Source organism: Serinus canaria, chromosome 2 (assembly GCF_022539315.1).
Source record: "Serinus canaria isolate serCan28SL12 chromosome 2, serCan2020, whole genome shotgun sequence".
NCBI classification, from domain to species: domain Eukaryota; kingdom Metazoa; phylum Chordata; class Aves; order Passeriformes; family Fringillidae; genus Serinus; species Serinus canaria.
In genome coordinates, this window is record NC_066315.1 from 35,258,245 (window position 1) to 35,278,213 (window position 19,969).

The following is a 19,969-nucleotide window of genomic DNA, read 5'->3' on the forward strand; positions in this document are numbered from 1 at the left end:
ACAAGAAAAAAAAAACATCCAGAGCTGTAAGTATGAGCAAAACACCCTTTTGATTCCCAACTGGTTCAACTCTTGGTACCTATTAACAGCTTGAATTCAATTAGTTTGAAAAAAAAATCTGAAAAATATTCCTCTTTATGAGCAAGATACACACCAAGAACTCATCTTTCAAACACCCTCCCTGCTGATACGTACGTTTGCAAGGCTGCGTTGGTGGCATTGATGAGGTTTCTATCCGTAATCTTCTCCAGGATTAACAAGGCACTAGTTTCATGACCCTTAACACAGAACAAACATCTGTCACATAACAAATATTCTTCACAAATTGCTTTGAGTGTTTTCTCAAAGTAACAATACTTTCAAACAGTGCTTGATAACACAAAGCTCAGCACTGATAAGTCAGACCGTGCACACACCTTGCTGCAAGCCAAATGGAGTGCTGTGTTCTTAGAATTGTCTTGCAAAGTCAGATCAGCCTTAGCACTGCTAACCAGCACCTCTGGGGACAGAAAGACTTTTATTAACTAAAAGCATATTCCTAAAAATCCAAGCAGCAAAATGAAAACAGAATTTTGGCAAAATATATTCACAAGAACATTAACTGTAAGGCTACTTCACCCACAGTAAGATTAACAGAGCTAAGAGCAGAAATACATAAAGCTTTCTCTTTACCAACTGTATTCGTCTGTCCATTTTCTGCAGCCATCATTAAAGGTGTTTTCCCAGAAGAATCTACAGCATTTACTTGAGCACTGTGACCAAGCAGAAGCTGTAGACACTCAACGTGATCTGTAAAAGCTGCTGCATGCAGAGGTGTTCTACAACAGATCAAAAGACAATATGGCCACGTTCAGCCATGCTTTCTACTGTATTCAAAGGGGCATCCCTGCCTGTGATCCTACCAATAAAAAAGACTCTGCAGTCTCTCCCACTGATCCTTTGCAATCAGTATTGCTGGAGTTGTGACTGCTGCCTTTATAAAGTCACTTTCTAGGTTCAATTAATGCCACCCACACAGTTTATAATAGAGATACAATTTGATTCAGAAAAAAGATGCATAAAGCTCTATCCACAAAATGAAAAAATTTAAAACGTGCTCTAAGTTGCCTGCATAATAAAAAGTCAATTCAAGTTTAGTGAATCAGAACAGAATTTCAAGATCTAAAATTTATTTCTAGAAGAGAATAAAACAAAAACTTTCAAAGAATAAAATGGGGGAAAATGAGGAATTAACATCAAGTAGCAAATACAATGCCCCAAATGACTGAAGAATTTAGCACAGCCACTGTATGACATTACAGACATTCCTTCTGCATTTGCACTCTTACCTTCCTTTTGAATCTGTTGAATTCACAATACCACCACCTAGTGTATCAATTAACATTTCTGCAGCACCTTCATTGTCATTTATCCTATAATGAATTAAACAGACTGTTATTTACAGAATGATAAATCTTTTGCTAAATACAGCAATTAAATTTATGAAGAATAATTTTGTACTTCTTACACAGCACAATGCAAGGGACTGAAAGAATTTCCTTCCATTTTCTGAAAAACTTCCTGTTCCAGGAGCAGCTCTACACAGCTGTCATGACCTAAAGCAAATGTAAGAGTTAGGTATTGAAAAGAAGGGAAAAGGTCTAATTATGGCTTACAATGAAAAATATGTATCTAAATTAGATTAAACAGCATTGTATTGAAAATTTCAAAGTAAGACTGGTTATATTCAATAGGGCTGAATATTCAACATTTAGGAACCAATACATTCTTAGAATCCTGAAAATCAAACTGACATGTAATACTGTAAACTTTATGAAATTTATAAGGTACCTCACACTGTCTGAAGAACATTCAGAACATCTAATTGAATTCTTTACACCTCTGCATTGCAAACTCTTCTGTACATTTTGTCTCTATGAAAACAACTCCACCATTTGAGGTTTATTTTTGTTCCACATTTAGTTGAAATTATCACCCAGCTGCATCAGCTCAGCAGTTATTCACTTAATAATAATTGGTGAAATGAAGGTTTAATCTCTTACTTCTTGATTTTTTTCTATCATGTCATTCAGAGATGAAATAAAAAACAACCCCTACTATGTTCTAAATGAACACACAGAACAAAATCTTTAGCAAAGGAGCTGAGTGATTTTCCTATATTTTAAGCTCTCCCTCACTCTCAAATCCATGAAAAGTATCAGTGAAGAAAAAAAAAAATTCTTATTGAATCACTTTTATATACTTAAGATTCTTATGGCTACCATAGTTGGTATGAAGCAAGCTTAATATAGATTTAATCTGAAACCATTACTCCTTATGAAAGTTATTTTTTGGGATGTGTGTGACACATTTCTATTCAAAAGTATTATGCTGAATTTCTTTAAAGACTCCTTGAGACATTAAACTAAGATAGCGTATGACAAAAATGTAGGACAAAAGTAAGCATCTCTTATGTATTAGTTGTTCATATATTCCTCTACAAGATCTCATGTCTGCCATTTTCTCTCATTCACTAAAAGGAACTGAAAGAGGATGGACTTTATATGTTGCTTTTGGATGAATATTAAGTTATTAATACTTCTACCCCAATATCAACAAATCGATTGAGAGCTGTATTTCGATGCCTTTTACCATTATAGCAGGCCCAGTGCAGCGATGTGTAGCCGTGATTGTCTGCCATTGCAGGTGCTGCATCCACAGCAGCAGCTGAGTGCAGCAGAGCCCCCAGGACCCCGATGTGGCCACACGCCGCTGACAAGTGGATGGGGGTCCGTCCCCGGCAGTCCCGTAGTAAGGACTTAGCACCATGTTGAAGCAATGCTTCCACACATTCCTCATGCCCAGTAACTGCCTGTGAGAGAGACACAGCAAAGGGCCAGTTTGAAAACATTCATGTTTGTAAGCCAAGGTGTAGAACTCAAGCAAACAAACCTCAGGCAAATTCTTGCATTTTTAAGGCGTAACAAAATAAGAAAAATAAGTTGCTATTTTTATTCCTAAAACCAGACATTCTGTTGGGAAAATAGCAATGTATTATAAACTTATGTCAGAATATTTTCTTGGAATAACACTGAATGAACTACTAATCTTTTGGGCTCATTCAATTGTCTTATCTGGCAGACACTACAAACAAAATATTTGGCATGTGGCACGTATCCCGCTTTTCTTCCTCCCATTAACACTACCTTCTCCCCCCCAAAAAAACCTGTACTCTGGGTCCTCTCCAGTCAACACTTTACAGCAAGATTAGCAGGTTCTAGAAGTCCAAAGAAATTCTGAGGGTAGACAGTAAACAGGCAGAATGCACCTTTTGAATGCCACTAAAAATGCAACTAAAAATTAAAATGGCAAGATGAGAATAATGAGTACATTAATTAACACTACATATTAAGTCTTTATTTGAAATTACCATGCAGGAAACTGGACACGAAAAAAAGGGAATATTTTCTTACCCCTCTATGTAATGCTGTCCTGCCCCACTTATCTTTGGCATCTACATTTGCTCCTTTGTTAAGGAGTGAATAAACACAGTCGGTGTGCCCATTGAGAACTGACAACATCAGAGGAGTCCTAAGCAGAGACAGAAATAAAGTGGAAATTTACACTTGGAAATTTAACAGACTAGCACTCAGCTCAAGCACAACAACTGCTATCCTTCCACTCAACACTGTTAAGATTTACATCATCAATGACCTTCCACTCATTTGCTTTTTAGATTTGAGAAAATAAAGTAACATGTCCCAGTTCAGAAGTCCTGATTAAGTAACTAGAATCCATTTTCAAAGCATCTGGGCAGTAAGACACATTTTAGTTTCCTCCCAACTGAATATTTTTCACCCTCAATTTCATGTTTATTGCAATAATTTCCTTTTAAAGTAAGTTAAAAATAACTACTGTAAAGTATTTGGTTTTTGCTTTTACAAAATGCAGTAACTCGTGTAGAACAGAATGTCCATCATTTTAACTCACTGTCCATTTCCATCTTGAATGTCCACTGCATTCTGTGGCTCTGCATTTCCTATCAACAGCCGCAAACATTCTGAATGACCATTTGTAGCTGTAAAACATGATAAAAATTTGGGGCTTACATTCATTGCCTTTGAGTAGAGTGCTCAAACAGAATGGTAACCTAACTGCTCAGACTACAGCTTGAAAACCCACTGTACAATTTTACCATTGTTATACCTTAAATTAAAATATGAATACTAGGAAATTTCAGAAATCAGGTATTCACTGTACAGTGTTAGAAACAACTGATTCCAACTATCAACTGCCATCAGTTTTTATGTGTGTGTATATATATATATACAAAAATGAGGTTGCATGTATTAAAAATCATTAGACTATATCTTACACAATACACACAAGAAGGAACATTAAAATATAGGAATTAGCATAATTTTTGCTTGTTTTAAGGCACTGGGAAACACATACCTAGCAAATCATAGTCAGAGTTTGTTAGCAAGTGTAGCATGCACATAGTTATAAAATAATAAAGGAAATCACATTTAGAAAGGGGAAGGAAATGTAATGCATAGATGTAATAAACCAAGCAGTTAAAAAAAAGGAAAATGAACAAGCAGAAAATTGAGAAATCTCATTTAAATGCAACTCATGAAAGATAAATGATTGCTTCTTGGAAGGGAAATTATTTCTGACCTACAGCTGCAGTATTCAGTTCACACAACACAGTGAAAATTCATGTTTCTGTAGCTGACAGACATGCTAACACAAGCTGGGAAAGCTCAATCAAATAGAAGAATGCAGTTCATGGACAACAAATCAAGTGGTTAGAATGATGATGTTTTGTACATAATGCTCTTTTTAACTGCAACACTTCTGTAACACCATTACTATAAATGTCAAATTTAATAAGGCTATTTTTAATGCGAGGGGAAAAAAAAAGACTCCAGTGTGGATTCTAGACTCAGAGAAAGGCAGGCCTAGAGATGTTTTCTTGGAAAGTCAGCAAGAAAACACTGCAAAGGATTGCTGTTATTTTGAAAATGCTCAGGAGTCATTTAAATCCTTGGAAAAAAATCAAAGTAAGTTTTCATGTCTCTTCTCAAACTGCCAAAATTCTCCAAGACTCCAGTCATTTTAGAAGCATTTTACTGCCAAGACAGGCAAGGCAATTTGCCTTTCTAAATTTGGGCCTGCAGCTCGGGCTGTGTGAAAGATGAGGAGAGAAGGAGGGACATGTCACTGCACCTGTCAGCACAGCCAGTTCAATGGACAAGGACAATGCACCCTTCCAGATGGAAGTGTGGAACAGCACTCTTGGACTCCACTGATTTATTGGATTAATCCTGGTTCCTGCCTGCAACTCTCTTGCTACATGTTTCTCAGCATACCACATATACCTTAAAAGTCATCCTCTATTCCTAAATACTAATTCTTAGAACATTAATGACAGAGACTTCAATACAGATTATACACTTCAAAGGCCAAAATTTTAGAGGTTAGTAGCTAGCATATACCTGCAGCATGAATTGGGGTCCTCTTTACAACATAATCTTTCACCAAGATTGATGCTCCCTGATTAATGAGCACATCTACACATTCCACATGTCCCTTAAAGGCAGCAAGATCCAGTGGTGTCCTTCCATTGTTATTCCTCACATCAAGGTCCAGCAGTGACTGTACCAGCACTTCCAGAGCTTGATGGTGGCCATGATAGGCCTACAAGAATAAGAAAATTCTTTAATTTTCCCATCCTTAGCATTTTCCCCTTTCTTGACAGAACTACATAAATGAAACTGTAAAGAGACTATCCTTACTTTAGCATGCAGAGAAGCAACTGATGCAGCACAGAAGTAGTTACAACAGTTACAACTAATTTAAAAACCCCACAATTTCAGCAAGAAGGTTGGTGGTTTTTTCTTATTTTATCCATTCAGTCAGCAACTGCAACTACTCCCAAAAAATCATCTGTCTTCAATCTACATAAAAAACAGTATTTTGACTACTGCACAATGTTTCATTGCTTTATATTGTAGTTACATCATCCTCAGATTATTTCAAGTGAGGAACATTAGCAAATTTAAGTAATTTCTTTTGGCTTTTTACTTAAAATATTTTTTTAAAAAGCACCTGTAATAAGAATGCAGTACAAATAGCTTTCATTTACCATTTACCACTATCAAAGATTATTTTTTACTTTGTAGATATTTATGTACTGCATGAGACTGTATTTTCAGAAAGTACAGAGTGGTTTTTCAATTGCTTTAAATTCAGTGAAAAGATCAAAGCTACACATTGAGCTGGTTACTCTGTATTTTGAACATTTTTTTATAGACAGAATTTCATCACTGTCCTACATTACTCCTTGTGCAAATCTTTCCTAAAGTACTGAGGACAAACATTTCTCATACTAAACAATTAAGAGAGCAAAACAATGTAATGATTAAAAAAGTCATAATTACTTATAGAACAAGTCTTATAAAAATTTCATTAGCACAGATTTTAATTAGAAGATTCCACATGAAAGCTGTTCCATGAAGCAAATTTCAAGTGAAATGCAAAAATCATCCTGTATGACTCATTCAGGAATATTAGTACAAATGTTTGCGTTTTGTTTATTAACCCATTTTGAAAAAATCCAGAATGAAAAAACCTGTGCAACAACTGTTTGCTAGCAGATGAGCTGTCATCACTAAAGAACTGAGAACTTACAGCCAAATGAAGTGGACTTATAGGTGCTCTGTTGTCTGAGTCATTCAGCATGTCAGTGCCTGATGTTTCCATCAGCTTAGAGAGAAAAAGTCAGAGTGAGTGCAAAACCCCCTCACCTTTGAAAACATTCAGCAATAATTGCTACAGTCTCCCATATACACAGAATGAAAAATAAAGGAGAAAAAATAGGAAGAATAGCATAGAATTACAGATGTCCTGATCTTCAACATTTTAGAGTCTGAATTCACTGCAACATCTCCCCCATATTCATGTTCCGACCCCAGTAGTTTAATTTTGCATAATAATGCAATAATTCAATAAGAAACTAAATCAAAATTAGTATTTTTTCTGAAGCAGCAATATGAATGATGAATACAAAGAGAAGACAAGGACAGGAGACAACAGCAGCAGGAAAAAAAACCCCAAACATCAGTCAAGTAAGCATTCTGATTAAGTGAAAAGTCAGCAGAATACAATATGAAAGGCCAGACAGCAGGATGGATTTCTCAGAACAGGAAAAAATGGACTCAAAAAAAGCAAAAGCATTATAGCATTAAAATATCTATGTATATACATTTCTTTTTGTGACTTTCAGATGTGTTCTGAAGTTTTACTTCTGGGTCTTTTTCAAGACCATATTTAATTAAGAACATTAGTAGGATTAAAACATTCAAAGTATTTGAAGAACACCAAATACATTCAAATTACATTTTTATTATCGCACATGTATAGGATGGTCAACCAACTGTTAAAGTAAAAACCAACATGGCTTAAAAAATAATTTCCCATTTTAAAATCGTAAAATCCAATTAAATCTAAACTGTAACCGAAATGAAATAATACATTCATACATTGAAGAAATGGTTGAATAAGTCTAAAAAACAAGCAGTATTTTAAAAACTACATGTTCCCTTTTGCTCTATAGTAGCACTTAAAAAGTGAGAAATAATAGACTTACAACATCTAGAGGCGTTTCACTTGCAATCTGTAATTAAAAACACCCAAAATTCATGTCTGAATACATTTAAATATAAAAAAGGAGTTTTAATAACAATACTGAAGTTGTATAAGGCAGCATATCAAATAACACACATATTTTTGCAAAGGGAGCAATAAAAAACTATGGCTTTATTATCTGCAATTCTGTTCTGTGGCCACTAGTTACTGTAGCTGCATGAACTATTTTATAAGGCACCCTTTCTTTACAGGTTTTCCCCACATTTTAATTTGCTCCTTTCAAATGACATTCATGAAATTTCTGAAAGGTTCTCAGCAGGATAACTTGTGGTTATAGTATTTCAGCCACCAGCAAAAAAAAAAAAAAAAAAAAAAAAAAAATAGTGTATTTTAAATTAAGACACAAAATGAAACTAATATCCCACATCTTCAACCAGTTGTCTCATCATCTCATCATGAGAATTTTTCATCTTTTTAAGCCAACATCTAGCATCCTAGCTCCTCACCTTGCTTCTGTTTTAGGGATACCAAATGCTTAAATTTAACTACAGGCTGCAAATCAGTATTGACCCAGCTGACAGCTAAGGTGGAGGAATCCCCTGGCCTCTCCAGCACACCCTGTAAGAGCAGCAGTGACCCCTTTCATCCAGGATATGTTCTCTTACCAATTCAAGACACAAGCGATGGCCGTAGGCAGCTGAGTAATGAACTGCATTGTATCCTTGCTTGTCTCGGATCCCAGGGTTGGCATCATTTCTTAGCAAGTATTCCAGGCACCTATTCAAATTGACATATGCAACCATGTATCTAAATGCTGAATTTCAACTTAATGCTAAGTGATAAATTGTTCCAATTCAACTGGAAAATAGAATACAGCACACAGGGACAGTGATTTAATGTACAATATTGGCTAGGACTAGAGAAAGCTACCTCATTACATCAAACATAAAGGTCAATCACAAAGCTCCAAATTTGAAATAATCCTTCTCTGCAGACATCCTGCATCTTCTGACTTATCTGACTTGGTTAAAACTAGTGTTTCATAGCTATTTTCATCCCTACTAACACAACTGCAGTTACTTTTGCTAATATCAATGTATTTTGTATGCTTTTCTACATTGATCCCTTTTTCTGTATGTTATATGCAAAGAGGAGAAGCAGATCTTCGTGGTAGCATACAAGAATAACACACACACACACACACACACACACACACACACACACTTCCACTACCAGACACAATGTTTAAAATTTGTTTATACAGTAAATACTCAGTTGTTGTCATGCATGTATAATACCATTCCTTACTTCCACTAGACAAATTTATAGGGCAGAATATGATCAGCCCAGTTTCAACCACACTCAGCCAGCAGGATGGGAAATGGGGAACTCAAGTCAGCTCACCCTCTCCCTAGCTTTCTGTTTTAAGAGACTCCATGTGTGCACACTAATGACTGCAAGCAATAACCCTGCTGTTTCATGCTTTTATGTTGTCTATCATTTCAGCAACATTTTCCAAAGTCATTATTATGACCTTGAACTGGCTGGTGAAGATATTAATTATTCTGAAGTGTACAACAGGTCAACATCCCTTCTTCTCTCTGGGATCACTAAATACTTCCTTATCAGAGGTGCACTCTCACTTCCATAATTTTTTGCCCAGCATAAACAAGGACTTAGTATGTAGTGAACAAGGTAAAATTTCTTGAGTTTTCAAGAATAATGTATCTAACATAGGATGCAAGTAACTTTAAAAGTAGATCAGTATAGCTAATAAAAAGCTACTTGTTAAGCACATCTATGCTTTTAATCAATCAATTCAGGTTTTATTTGTCGAGTAAATAAATGCCTAGACTTCATTAATGACAACTGTGCCTGCATGGTTTTGTTGGAATTAAAACGAGATTTATGAAAACCCAAAGACAAATCAATTTGTCTCATTAAGTAAGAATTACAGTTCTAACATTTCCTTTGTCCAATCATCTAACTTTTTTTAAATTTGGATCAGTAATTTTGTGTTAGCATTCATGGGTGATTAATAAATGTTACATTTCACTGGCTTTAGCTACCTAAATTTCTGCAATACACTAAATACACTGCACAGAGCCAAGTCTGCTAAAAATCCTCAAGTACCCAATCTTTCCAGATAATTATTTTAGATGGTTTTTTGCATCCAAGGAGCGATTACTCCTGCATCTTTCACATAATTAACTGTCCTCAACAGATCTCTTATAGAGGATATTAATCAAACTTTCTGAAAGCACAGGTAAATTAAATTTATTTTTCATATATTTATTCTTTATTTATTTTATTTATTTTCCATTAGAAAAGTATAAATAGAAGCAATATTCTTTCTCTCCTCTAAGACAAAATTATGAAATCATGCTTTTCTCTCTCGTTTTGGCAAAATGGGGCATTTGTTCAAAATACAAAAGAAATACTTTCAAACAGGAATAAACTGGAAAATAATTTTCAACAAAAACATTCCTGTCTCTAAAATCTGTCTTTAAAGATATCTGAACAAAGACCATAAAATTGCACATAAATATTTTTGCAATTTTATGTAGATGGTTTCCTGACATGTTTTTTCCCAGGCTTTATATTCTGACTCCAGTAATCATATTTAACTTCATTCCTGTTTTGAATGAGATGAGCACTACTGGTTTTCCAGCTGTTACTACTCATCTTGGTGCATCAATATAAAAAGCTTCCCCTCAGGCCATTCTGCTTTGCAGCCTGCCTTCCAGAGACCCAAATGTTAATGAGAAGGGCAGCAGCCCATGGGCTCCAGAGACAACACTTTGAGCTACCTCCCAAAGCTCTGCAGTATTGTCATCGTCACTCCTGCCCATGCCTTTTGTAAGACAGATGGCAAAAGGATGTCATCTGAAGAACCATTATAGTTTGGAGGTTTTTAGAGCAACTGTGAAGCTAAAATTAATCCTAGCTCAACTTGTAAGAGGGCAATTAAAGTAAAATTATCTCAGCAAGATCCAGCAGGAATTGAAATTATTTCTAAAAAGCAGCAGTTTAATTTTGAAATCTGGCTTAACATGAAAAAGGCACATTGTTCAAATATAAGTTAAATGGCCGTAAAAGTATTCTTTATTTAGCCTTCAAAACCCAGTCTGAGTTATACAGCACCTCATTATTATTGCTATCTCACCCTTTAAAAGGTGCTGTATTAAAAAACCAGGTGATTTGGCATGAAGAAGCACTTCTCCAGGGAAGGTGTCACTGTGTGCACGTGGAATGTGCTGCTGCACACCACGACCTGCATATGTGAGTGTGTGCACAAGAAGTGATGCTCTTCTTGTCTCCTGAATATATTCAATGTCTGGAGCTTAAGTAATCATCACTTTGCTGCAACCTATAGACACTCTGCATATAAGCATCTAAGCCATTAATACATATGTCAAATATAACCATTGGTTAGAAAATAAACACATGTAAGAGATAGGGGATTTATGAAAGATTCTGGATGCATTTCATTAATTAAAGTATAGCTACATCATAAAAATTTACACTACCAACAGATAGTCATGTTTGGCATTACAGCTGTGATTTACTCAAACATCAAATAGACAAAGCATCTTATATTGAAATACCAAGCTAATATCCATCCTTCATCAGAATTTGATTTTAAGAGAAAATGACCCTACTGCCCACAACTAATTTAATAACCCCCACAAAGGATATTTATTCAACCACTACACAGTAGATAGGATTAAGAACTCTATTCCCAGTTAATTCCTGATTTAGGACATCTGCATTATAGGACATAAAATTCTTACAATACATTTTTCTGCTGTTCATTTTTTTCCTCTGAAATATTTGTTACGTCAAGTCTTTTACATACAATGCACACACCTCTGTCAAGTTTAATATTTAAAAATACAAGAAATGCATTTGGCAAATCTGAAGGCAGAACACACACGAAATTCACAGCTCAAATGTTCCTAATGAGAAAGGCTTTAGTACAAAGCATGCCACTTACTTCCCATCTGTGTCTGATGCAGCTGCATAGTGCAGAGGTGTACAACCCCTCTCATCAAGGTCATTCACACTAGCTCCAGATCCCACAAGGGCAAACAGGCACTGATAATTACAATTGGCAGCAGCATAATGGAGTGGAGTTCTTTAGTACACATTTAAATAAAAAGTACAATGGTAAATAACAGCAAAATAATATTATAGAGACAGAAAATGCAAAATAAAGTGAAACTTAAATCCTCCTTACATTTTTAAGCAAGTATTTGTGGTGAAGAATGCATCATCACAGTACTAAAGAATATGGCCACTTTCTAGGGACCACTTAACAATGCTGAACTATATATATAGTGGATTTATTTGCCAGCCAAAATATGCACAAACTTCATGTTAAATGAAGTTTTATTTGAATTTTCTTGTGTAGACTTAGAGAGGGAAATCCAGTTTACATTAGAAATACTATTTTCTGTTAAGTAATTTTAAGCCACATGGAAAAATATGGACAAATCAAAAACTGCACAACAACTAAATATAGCACAAATAAAATACAACAATTGAGCAAACAGACCTTTTTAATAAAAAACCACAATTTTGCCTAATAGAGGAAAACATTACTATTTATTTTTATCTATACTGACATAGCAGAGGCACTGTTACATATACCTTGTCTTCTTGGAACAAAACCATGAAATATTAGTATTGATGCATAATCTCAGGGAAAACTTATACATAAACAAATCTCTAAATATGCCAGTTTAGCTAAAATTTTAAAAAGACCAATATGACTCAGAATTTCATTTTCTATTTTTAAAGAAACTGCAGCTATAAAGATCTTACTTTTGAGGAGATAGTCAGGCTCTTTAAAATGTCTTTTTCCCATTTCTCCCCATTTTAAAGTAATATTTTCCAACTCCTAAAATAATTCCTCTATATAACATGAATGTTAAACCAAAATCCAACCCAAACCAAAAGGAAACCCCAACTTTCGATAACAAAAGTTGTGACAGATGATTGTTCCTTTCTCAGGAAATAATGGAAGTGGAATTTAAAGCAAAATACAACTTTGGATACATAAGTTTTTCTTTAAGTCCCACTCCTGCCCTTCACATCCCAGAAAATCATATTTTCCATGATGTGACGTGAGATTTTACATGAGTACTGATGCTGCCATCTAAACTGAAACAATCATTTATTAAAAATAGAAATTAATGTCACTCCAGAAGAGTTCAGAGTTTAAACAGGAAAGCAGAAAGGGATCAGTACTGTGAAATGAAAAAGGTGAGGCAGTTATAATAAAATACTGGGTATATTAATAAAAGAGCTTTGAAATAGGCACAGATGTACAGATTTGACTAATACATTATTTGGAAAATATTAGTAATGTCCTTGGATGAGAGCAATTCAAACATATTAGATCCATGTTATAAGGAAAGAAGGTTCACAAAAATTACAGCTGAATGTGAAATTCAGTCTTTAAAAACAAGGCTAAACCCCCACCTAACAAAACAGTATTACAAAACATGTTTGTGACTTTTGAGAACATATGCTGAAACCCAGTTTGTTAGAGACATCAAATCATAAAAAAAACCATTTAAACTGGAACACAGACTTGGCCACATATCAATAAGCTGCTACTGCAATATTTTTAAGTCCTTTCCAATATAAAAATCTGGAATGTCTTACCTTCCAAATCTGTCCTTTTTGTTGAAGTCTGCACCAGTATTTAGCAGAAGATTTAGGCACTCCAAATTCCTATTAAATTAATACACTATTACTTGTGATTGCAAATTTCATTTCATTAATATTGGCCTCTACAAATATCAGAACTACAACACACATGAACATCTCATATGTTAAGTTTAATGGAACTGAACTACAATGTGTAATTTTGATATATACATTTCTGTATGTAAAATAGATTCCATAATTTATGGACCAAACCAATAAAGAATATAAATTATTTCAAGACCACATATATAAATTTAATTGATACCAATTGGCATGCATAAAGCACATAAACATGAACCTAATTCAATAAATCAATTCTTATAAACAAACAAACAATAACACCTGCATGTCACATGCTTTTGCTACCAGGATTCCAGCAGAGAGGCAGGATTTTACTGCATATTTTTAAGGCCAAATGCAAGTTGAAACATAGATATTTTACTTTTTAGTGTATCAATTTTCAATAAAAATATGATCATCATAATCGATATACTATATTGTTTATTGTTTAAACACTATTTTTGGTAACTTTCCTAAACTGGAGATGAGAGAGGGAATGTGTCACAAATTATTTGGTTTTTATATGAAGAGATAGCATTTTAACTTCTATCACTTGCAACAAGGATGTATCGAGCAAGTACTTTTGACTTAGAATGATTACTTAACAGTATTACTTAAACAACATTCAAACAGAAAAATGAAAATATCAATATCATGGAGTTCTTGTGTCCCACAAAGTGTATCATGAAATTTATTACCCAATTCTTCCAGGCAATTTTGAGTAGCTGCTATAGAAAACCTACAATACAATAACAATAATCAATATGGATCACAACTCAAGTGATGAGCAAGTAGTTCTGACTACTTCATCCACCTAAACTCTGGAATTTAATTATTGCTTTTATTTTATTTAGACTGACCTTTTATTTAGGGATTTGGTAAAACAAATTTCCCAGTGTTGCTGTTCTCTATCTCATGTCCCACAGTGATCTGAGGTGGGCATGGAATCTTTGAATGCTGTAAATTCTAAAAATTTTATCATCATCCATGGGAATTAAAAAAAAAGAATCAGTTCATCCCCAAATATAAATCTAATGTAAGGCTGATGACACTTGGACACTGTACTCCAGCAATTACTTATTGAGCTGAACAGTTAATTAATTTTTTGTTTGCAGATAGAATCCATCTTGAAATTATTTTCATGTTTACATAAGTTCCAAGGGGAAAAACAGAGAGGAGATAATAGGAAAAAAAAGAACAAGAATGATCAGCAATTGAAAAAGAAATACTGAATATGAAAGCATGAATGCTTTTTTACACACCCTCCAGCTGCAGCTGCATGAAGACAAGTCCTGCCAAAGTCATCTGGTGTGTCAATGTCAAAACCTACAAAGCAAATATTTTGTAAAATCATTATGTAACATCACCTTTCACAAAACTGCTGTCATCTGCTGTTAAGAGAAACGCTTGCTAAGCAAACTTAACAGCTATTTGCAAAAGAGCACTCAAGCATTAAAAATTACTTCATTTGAAACATGTCCTTGCTATTTCCAATGTTTTGAAAAACAGGCACATAAATAAAACTGAAAGGGGTAAGGTAAAAGACAAGTAGCTTCACTGAGGCTGTGCTCTTTCTCATTCTATTTTCCTGCTAATATTTCAGTGCCATTTACTAGTGAATATAAGATATATGCAGGTCATATGAAAATTGAGGAATACGGTAGAATTTATCACTGTTGTGCAGAGATTATTAATTTTTGGGGATGTCAGTATTACTAAATATAGGAACTACTTAAATTTAATCCTTCAGTTTAGTGCTTTATTCCCAAAGAAAGAACTTTATTGAGTTGGAGTGATGGCTGAAAACAGCAGTTAATTACAGAGGGGCTCTTTGCAGAACACTGGAGTTTTCTCTTTCTGAAAAAGCTCAGCTGTGGAACTTCAAATCCAAGATCACAAACACTAGCTGTGTAATTCCATGTCTACCCGTATATTTTGACAGAAAGATTACTATTTAAATCAGGTTTCAAAGCTACACTTTTGGTTTGAGAAAACTATTAAGCTCTCATGAGAGTTTTGCTTTTCTGTAATGGAATTTATTCACTAAATCTCCATTTGTGGTACCTGGGAATGCTGGCTTTTTTTTTTTTTCCTTTTAAGAACTGTTCAACAACAATAGATAACGAACAACATAAGACATGTTATTCAAAAATACTATCATTTCAAGACTGTTTTCCTACTCCATATCCCCTAAAACAGGTTTTGTATGCACCACTATGCTTCTATCCCATTTCAACAGGGAATGCTCTATAGCAAATAATTTAGGAGAGTTTACTAGTTTGGTTTGAAGAATAGCCTGTGATGCCATTGCACATCCCTAAGCTGCTTGTCTACCATCACTGACTAATTGAATGTCATTCAGTACTGGGACAAGGCAGATTGGTGACATTTTGTTTAAGTTTGCACATGAATATAAATGAATTTAAAAATCAGAGATCTTTAATTTACATAGAAGAGACATCTCCCAACCCCAAAAAGGACACATACTCTGCACATACCAATCCCCACACCAAGAGCACATCCTAAAAGCTCTCAGCAGTATGTTGTCTTTTTAGCCTGAATGCTGAACACACTCTTTAAGTCCTTATCTGCTTCAGGCTAGATTTGCATCCAAGTTTTCTCAATTCATGTAAAAGCCACAGAAACCACTTGCAATTTCTCCACATGATTTCCTTTGTCATACTGAACCTCCAGTAAGGGCACAGCCAGCACCACAGCACGTGCAGGAAGGAAAAAGTGCCAGTATCCCTCATTTTGAACACATCCAATTGAAATATTGTTAACTATTGGACAGTTCTTTCCTGAAGTGAATTCTTGCAAGTTAGTCCATGACAGGACAGTAAATAAAAAACCTTTCCAGTAGGTAGCTGTAGTTATACTCCTCTAGTTCTTCTCCCAGGCTTCTCTAACAAACAGTATAAAGCTGGGGAAGCAACTTCTTACGCTTCCTTTCCCCCAACTCTCTCCTCCTCACTTATCTTTTTTCAAAAAACATTAAGTGTCTTCAGATTTATACAGAATCATTTAGTTTATTCTTATTCTTATTCTGTTTCAGAAGCTTCATTTGGATAAATCTACTTTCTCAGAATTGCAGTGGTTCAAAGAGCTGAGAATTCACCTAAGATTCTGGCCAACAAGAGAAGTAATGACCTTCCAACAACCACATCTTCAGAGAGGAGTCAAACATCAAGAGAAAAGTGCAGTTTGCATTACATTTCATTAACAACATAACAACAATGCAACAGTTTCTTAATAAAGCAGTCCACAGAGTCTTCAGAGCTATTCCCATCTGTTCCTGTAGGTGCCCACTACAGGAACAGATGGGAATAGACTGATCTGTATTAAGCTTAAGATATCATGGAATAGAAATTGGATGCTCCATAAAGTAATAAAAAAGATTATCAATCTTTCTCCTTGAAGTTCCATTATAGTTTAAACCAGTCAGCCCACCTCTATGGCCAACTCAAAATGCTCAAACACAATATTAAAGAAATTATAAATGTATTATTAAAATTTGGATGGTTTTTTAAAACTTATGTCTACAAAAGTTTGCATTCACTTTATGGACTGTCCATTAAAAAACAAGCATTGGCCCCAAGGTACTAGTAAACTATAAGGATTTCTATGCATCACTAAATAAGGATTTAATTAACAGCTATTCTGTGAGTTACACAATGAAGTACAAAGCACCTTTTAAGAATTTAAAAGTGTCCTACCTGATGAGAGAAGCTTTCTGCAGCAGTCTGAAAATCCACTTAATGCTGCCAAATGGAGAGGAAACATCCCATGTATACCCCGCCTAAGATACACCATAATCAGGTATCACAGTTTCATTACAATTAAAATAACACAAACATGATTGTGTGCCAAAGTGCACATGCATGGTGGGTTCAGCAAACCACCTAATTAGACTACTGAGCTAACTTGACATCTCAAGCACTTCCTTCCAAGCTATCAGCATGCATTATCAGTGCAACAGCCTATTAAAACTTTCAGAGCTTTTACCTCAAATACATTACAGAAAACTATTTCTCTTTGTTTTGGTACAAATTGTGATATACTGACTAGCTACTTACAAGTACAATACAGCATAATAAACAAAGTATTTCCTGTTGCAAGTTGAAGATGATATTAAAAACTGCACTAGTTCTGTTAACCTAATAAATATATTTCTAAATTATGTCAGCTTGCATTCATGTCAGTAAAGTTACCTACTTTGCAGTGTCAGCACCACTCGTGATCAGAGTGTTGATTAATAGCTCATGGCCATATCTAGCTGCTATATGCAAAGGGGTATTTCCATTCTTATCTTCACAGTCTATTTCAGCTCCTATAATAAAGAGCAATTACTAAGTAAGGGTATATGTAGGCATACAGATACTTTGTTAGAAAAATAAGACTGATGATCATTTAAATAACATTATTAATTGTCAGTGACTGACTAGTTTGGATTTAAAACATATAGATTTAGTGGGAGAGAAAGGCATTTCATTACGTAACCTTATGGAAAAACTGGATTATGGAAAATAACCTGGGTTGTTTGATTGGAAAACAAATCTATATACACATTCCTGCATTCTTAAAAAGAAATGGTTCATCAGTGCAACTTATCAAACTTTATAAACAAATATGCCAGACTCCACCACTATTACTGGACACTGAACATGAAAAAAATTCAGCATGTTGTTACTAATACAAGAGGATGAGAACATCCAAAATGGAAAGCTTATGCCAAAAATACTCCCTCCCCTTTTTACCATTTTGAATGATGGTTTGGGATCTTGAAAATCTACCATGAATCGCTGTCATGTGCAAAGGTGTTTTCCCATCTTTACTCTGGAAAGAAAAAAAAAAAAATGCTGTTACTCATCACCAGTAACAGCAATTAATCAGACCTGACCAAAAAAAAAAAAAAAAAAAACCCAACAAAAAGGACATTTCTTTCTTCTTTTCTCTCTACACTCCATCCTTTAAATTGTTTCTATGCACTTTTGCCAGACAGATGCTGGCAATGACAAGTTCAGCATGACATGGCAAGCTTTTCACAAGAGCTGCTCTTGAAAAGTTGTCACTGTCTTCCAGCTGCCAGTGACAACTCAGGGATGTCCACTCACTCACACTTCTGTCCGTAAGATAATGCCTCTCAGGAGGATGATCACAGCACACAACTTCAACAACAAATCTATGTGCAACCCCTCCCCTCCCCAAGGCTAAAATAAAACAATGTCTTAAGCTTGTTTCTTGAAAGAAAGTAGCTGTATTTACTAGAGGGGTTTACACATTATATTAGAAGACAACACATTACAAAGCTCACATTTTTCCCACAAATTTCTATAAAGTGATGTTTCTAAGCAATTTATCACAAACTACAAGTAGTCCTAGGGTAGAACTATTCAACCCTACTAGGTACTATACATTTGAAATGCACATCTTAGATGTGCACTTAGTCATTCACCCAGGAAAGACACCCTTGAAGCAGGCCAACAGTAACACGTAAGGAAACTTCACTTTTTAACAGCTCAGTATCAAAGCACTTACAAACCCACCTTACTGTTGGTATTACTTGGGAATGATCTTCCCCTCATACTTGTCACAGGTAATGGGAAAGCTTTACTGCAGAAAAACGTTTCTACACATGCTCTCAAAAAATTGCAAACACGACACAGAAAATCAAAGGACCCTTGAATGCACATGCATACCACATCTGTGTTTTCAATGATGGCTTTGAGGAGTATGAAATGTTCACAAAATACAAAGTTAAATCAGACATATATGGCAGGGGAACATATGATATGAACACATGTATTGAAACATCACAAATTGTTGCCATATGCAAAAGCGTCTTCCCATTTTTACACTCCCTTTGGCACCAAATGGACATGGTTCTATGGATGTGATACTGAAAGTCTGCTGTAGACCCTTTTAGGGATAAATATGGAATTTTTCATTGTGTCACTGCCCAGAGCAGCATAACAGCACAATTATGTGAAACACTGTCTTATCAGACCTAGATTGGAAGAAATAAAACACTTGATAAGGAATGCCAAGTTATCTCTAGCTCTTCCAGCTAGCAGATTTCTTTGACCATAAATAATCCAAAAGACAACATCCACATATCCATAGCAGATGCAAATAAACACAGAACATGGGGTTGAAATCCTCTTAAGGAATTAGACAATCAATTTTAATTCTGTCATTGGAGGCCTTAAGAAAAAGCCAAATAAACACACCATAAGTGAAAATTTCTCCAAGCAACCTCTGTGCTCCAGTTTTCTTTCATGTCTCTCCTACAGTTCAGTTCTCATCTCTTTATCTAGCCACTAAAAGTCTCTGTGCCCGATTACTTTAAAACAACTGTTAGACATCTGGTGACTTTTCTCCTCACTTTTATCCTTCTTTAACCCGAAGAATCTATAGAATCTATTAATTTAAAGAAAAATTATCATACAAAATAAGCTTAGTGAAGTAACAGACAGAATTTCAGGACTTAGATACAGTAGCCTGCAGTCTCACTGGCTTAGATGGGATAAATCTGTATCTCAAAGGAAGGCTAATGAAG

The 19,969-nt window shown here is 35.0% G+C and overlaps 1 protein-coding gene across 5 annotated transcripts in view; it reads right to left on the bottom strand.

The window, feature by feature from the left end:
• Nucleotides 1-19,969, bottom strand: part of ANKRD28 (ankyrin repeat domain 28) — a 119,943-nt gene that overhangs the window by 9,389 nt on the left and 90,585 nt on the right. For all 5 annotated transcript variants that reach the window (XM_050971631.1, XM_050971630.1, XM_030226558.2 and 2 more), the window contains 18 exons: nt 18,168-18,246; nt 17,626-17,740; nt 17,127-17,209; nt 14,673-14,736; nt 13,306-13,374; nt 11,630-11,770; nt 8,298-8,409; nt 7,634-7,660; nt 6,676-6,750; nt 5,481-5,682; nt 3,970-4,057; nt 3,453-3,570; nt 2,632-2,851; nt 1,508-1,595; nt 1,329-1,412; nt 673-818; nt 417-499; nt 196-278 (listed from right to left, as the gene is read on the bottom strand). In XM_050971631.1, coding sequence (XP_050827588.1) covers nt 196-278; nt 417-499; nt 673-818; nt 1,329-1,412; nt 1,508-1,595; nt 2,632-2,851; nt 3,453-3,570; nt 3,970-4,057; nt 5,481-5,682; nt 6,676-6,750; nt 7,634-7,660; nt 8,298-8,409; nt 11,630-11,770; nt 13,306-13,374; nt 14,673-14,736; nt 17,127-17,209; nt 17,626-17,740; nt 18,168-18,246 — 1,877 coding nt within the window. The remainder of the gene's footprint in view (nt 1-195; nt 279-416; nt 500-672; nt 819-1,328; nt 1,413-1,507; nt 1,596-2,631; nt 2,852-3,452; nt 3,571-3,969; nt 4,058-5,480; nt 5,683-6,675; nt 6,751-7,633; nt 7,661-8,297; nt 8,410-11,629; nt 11,771-13,305; nt 13,375-14,672; nt 14,737-17,126; nt 17,210-17,625; nt 17,741-18,167; nt 18,247-19,969) is intronic.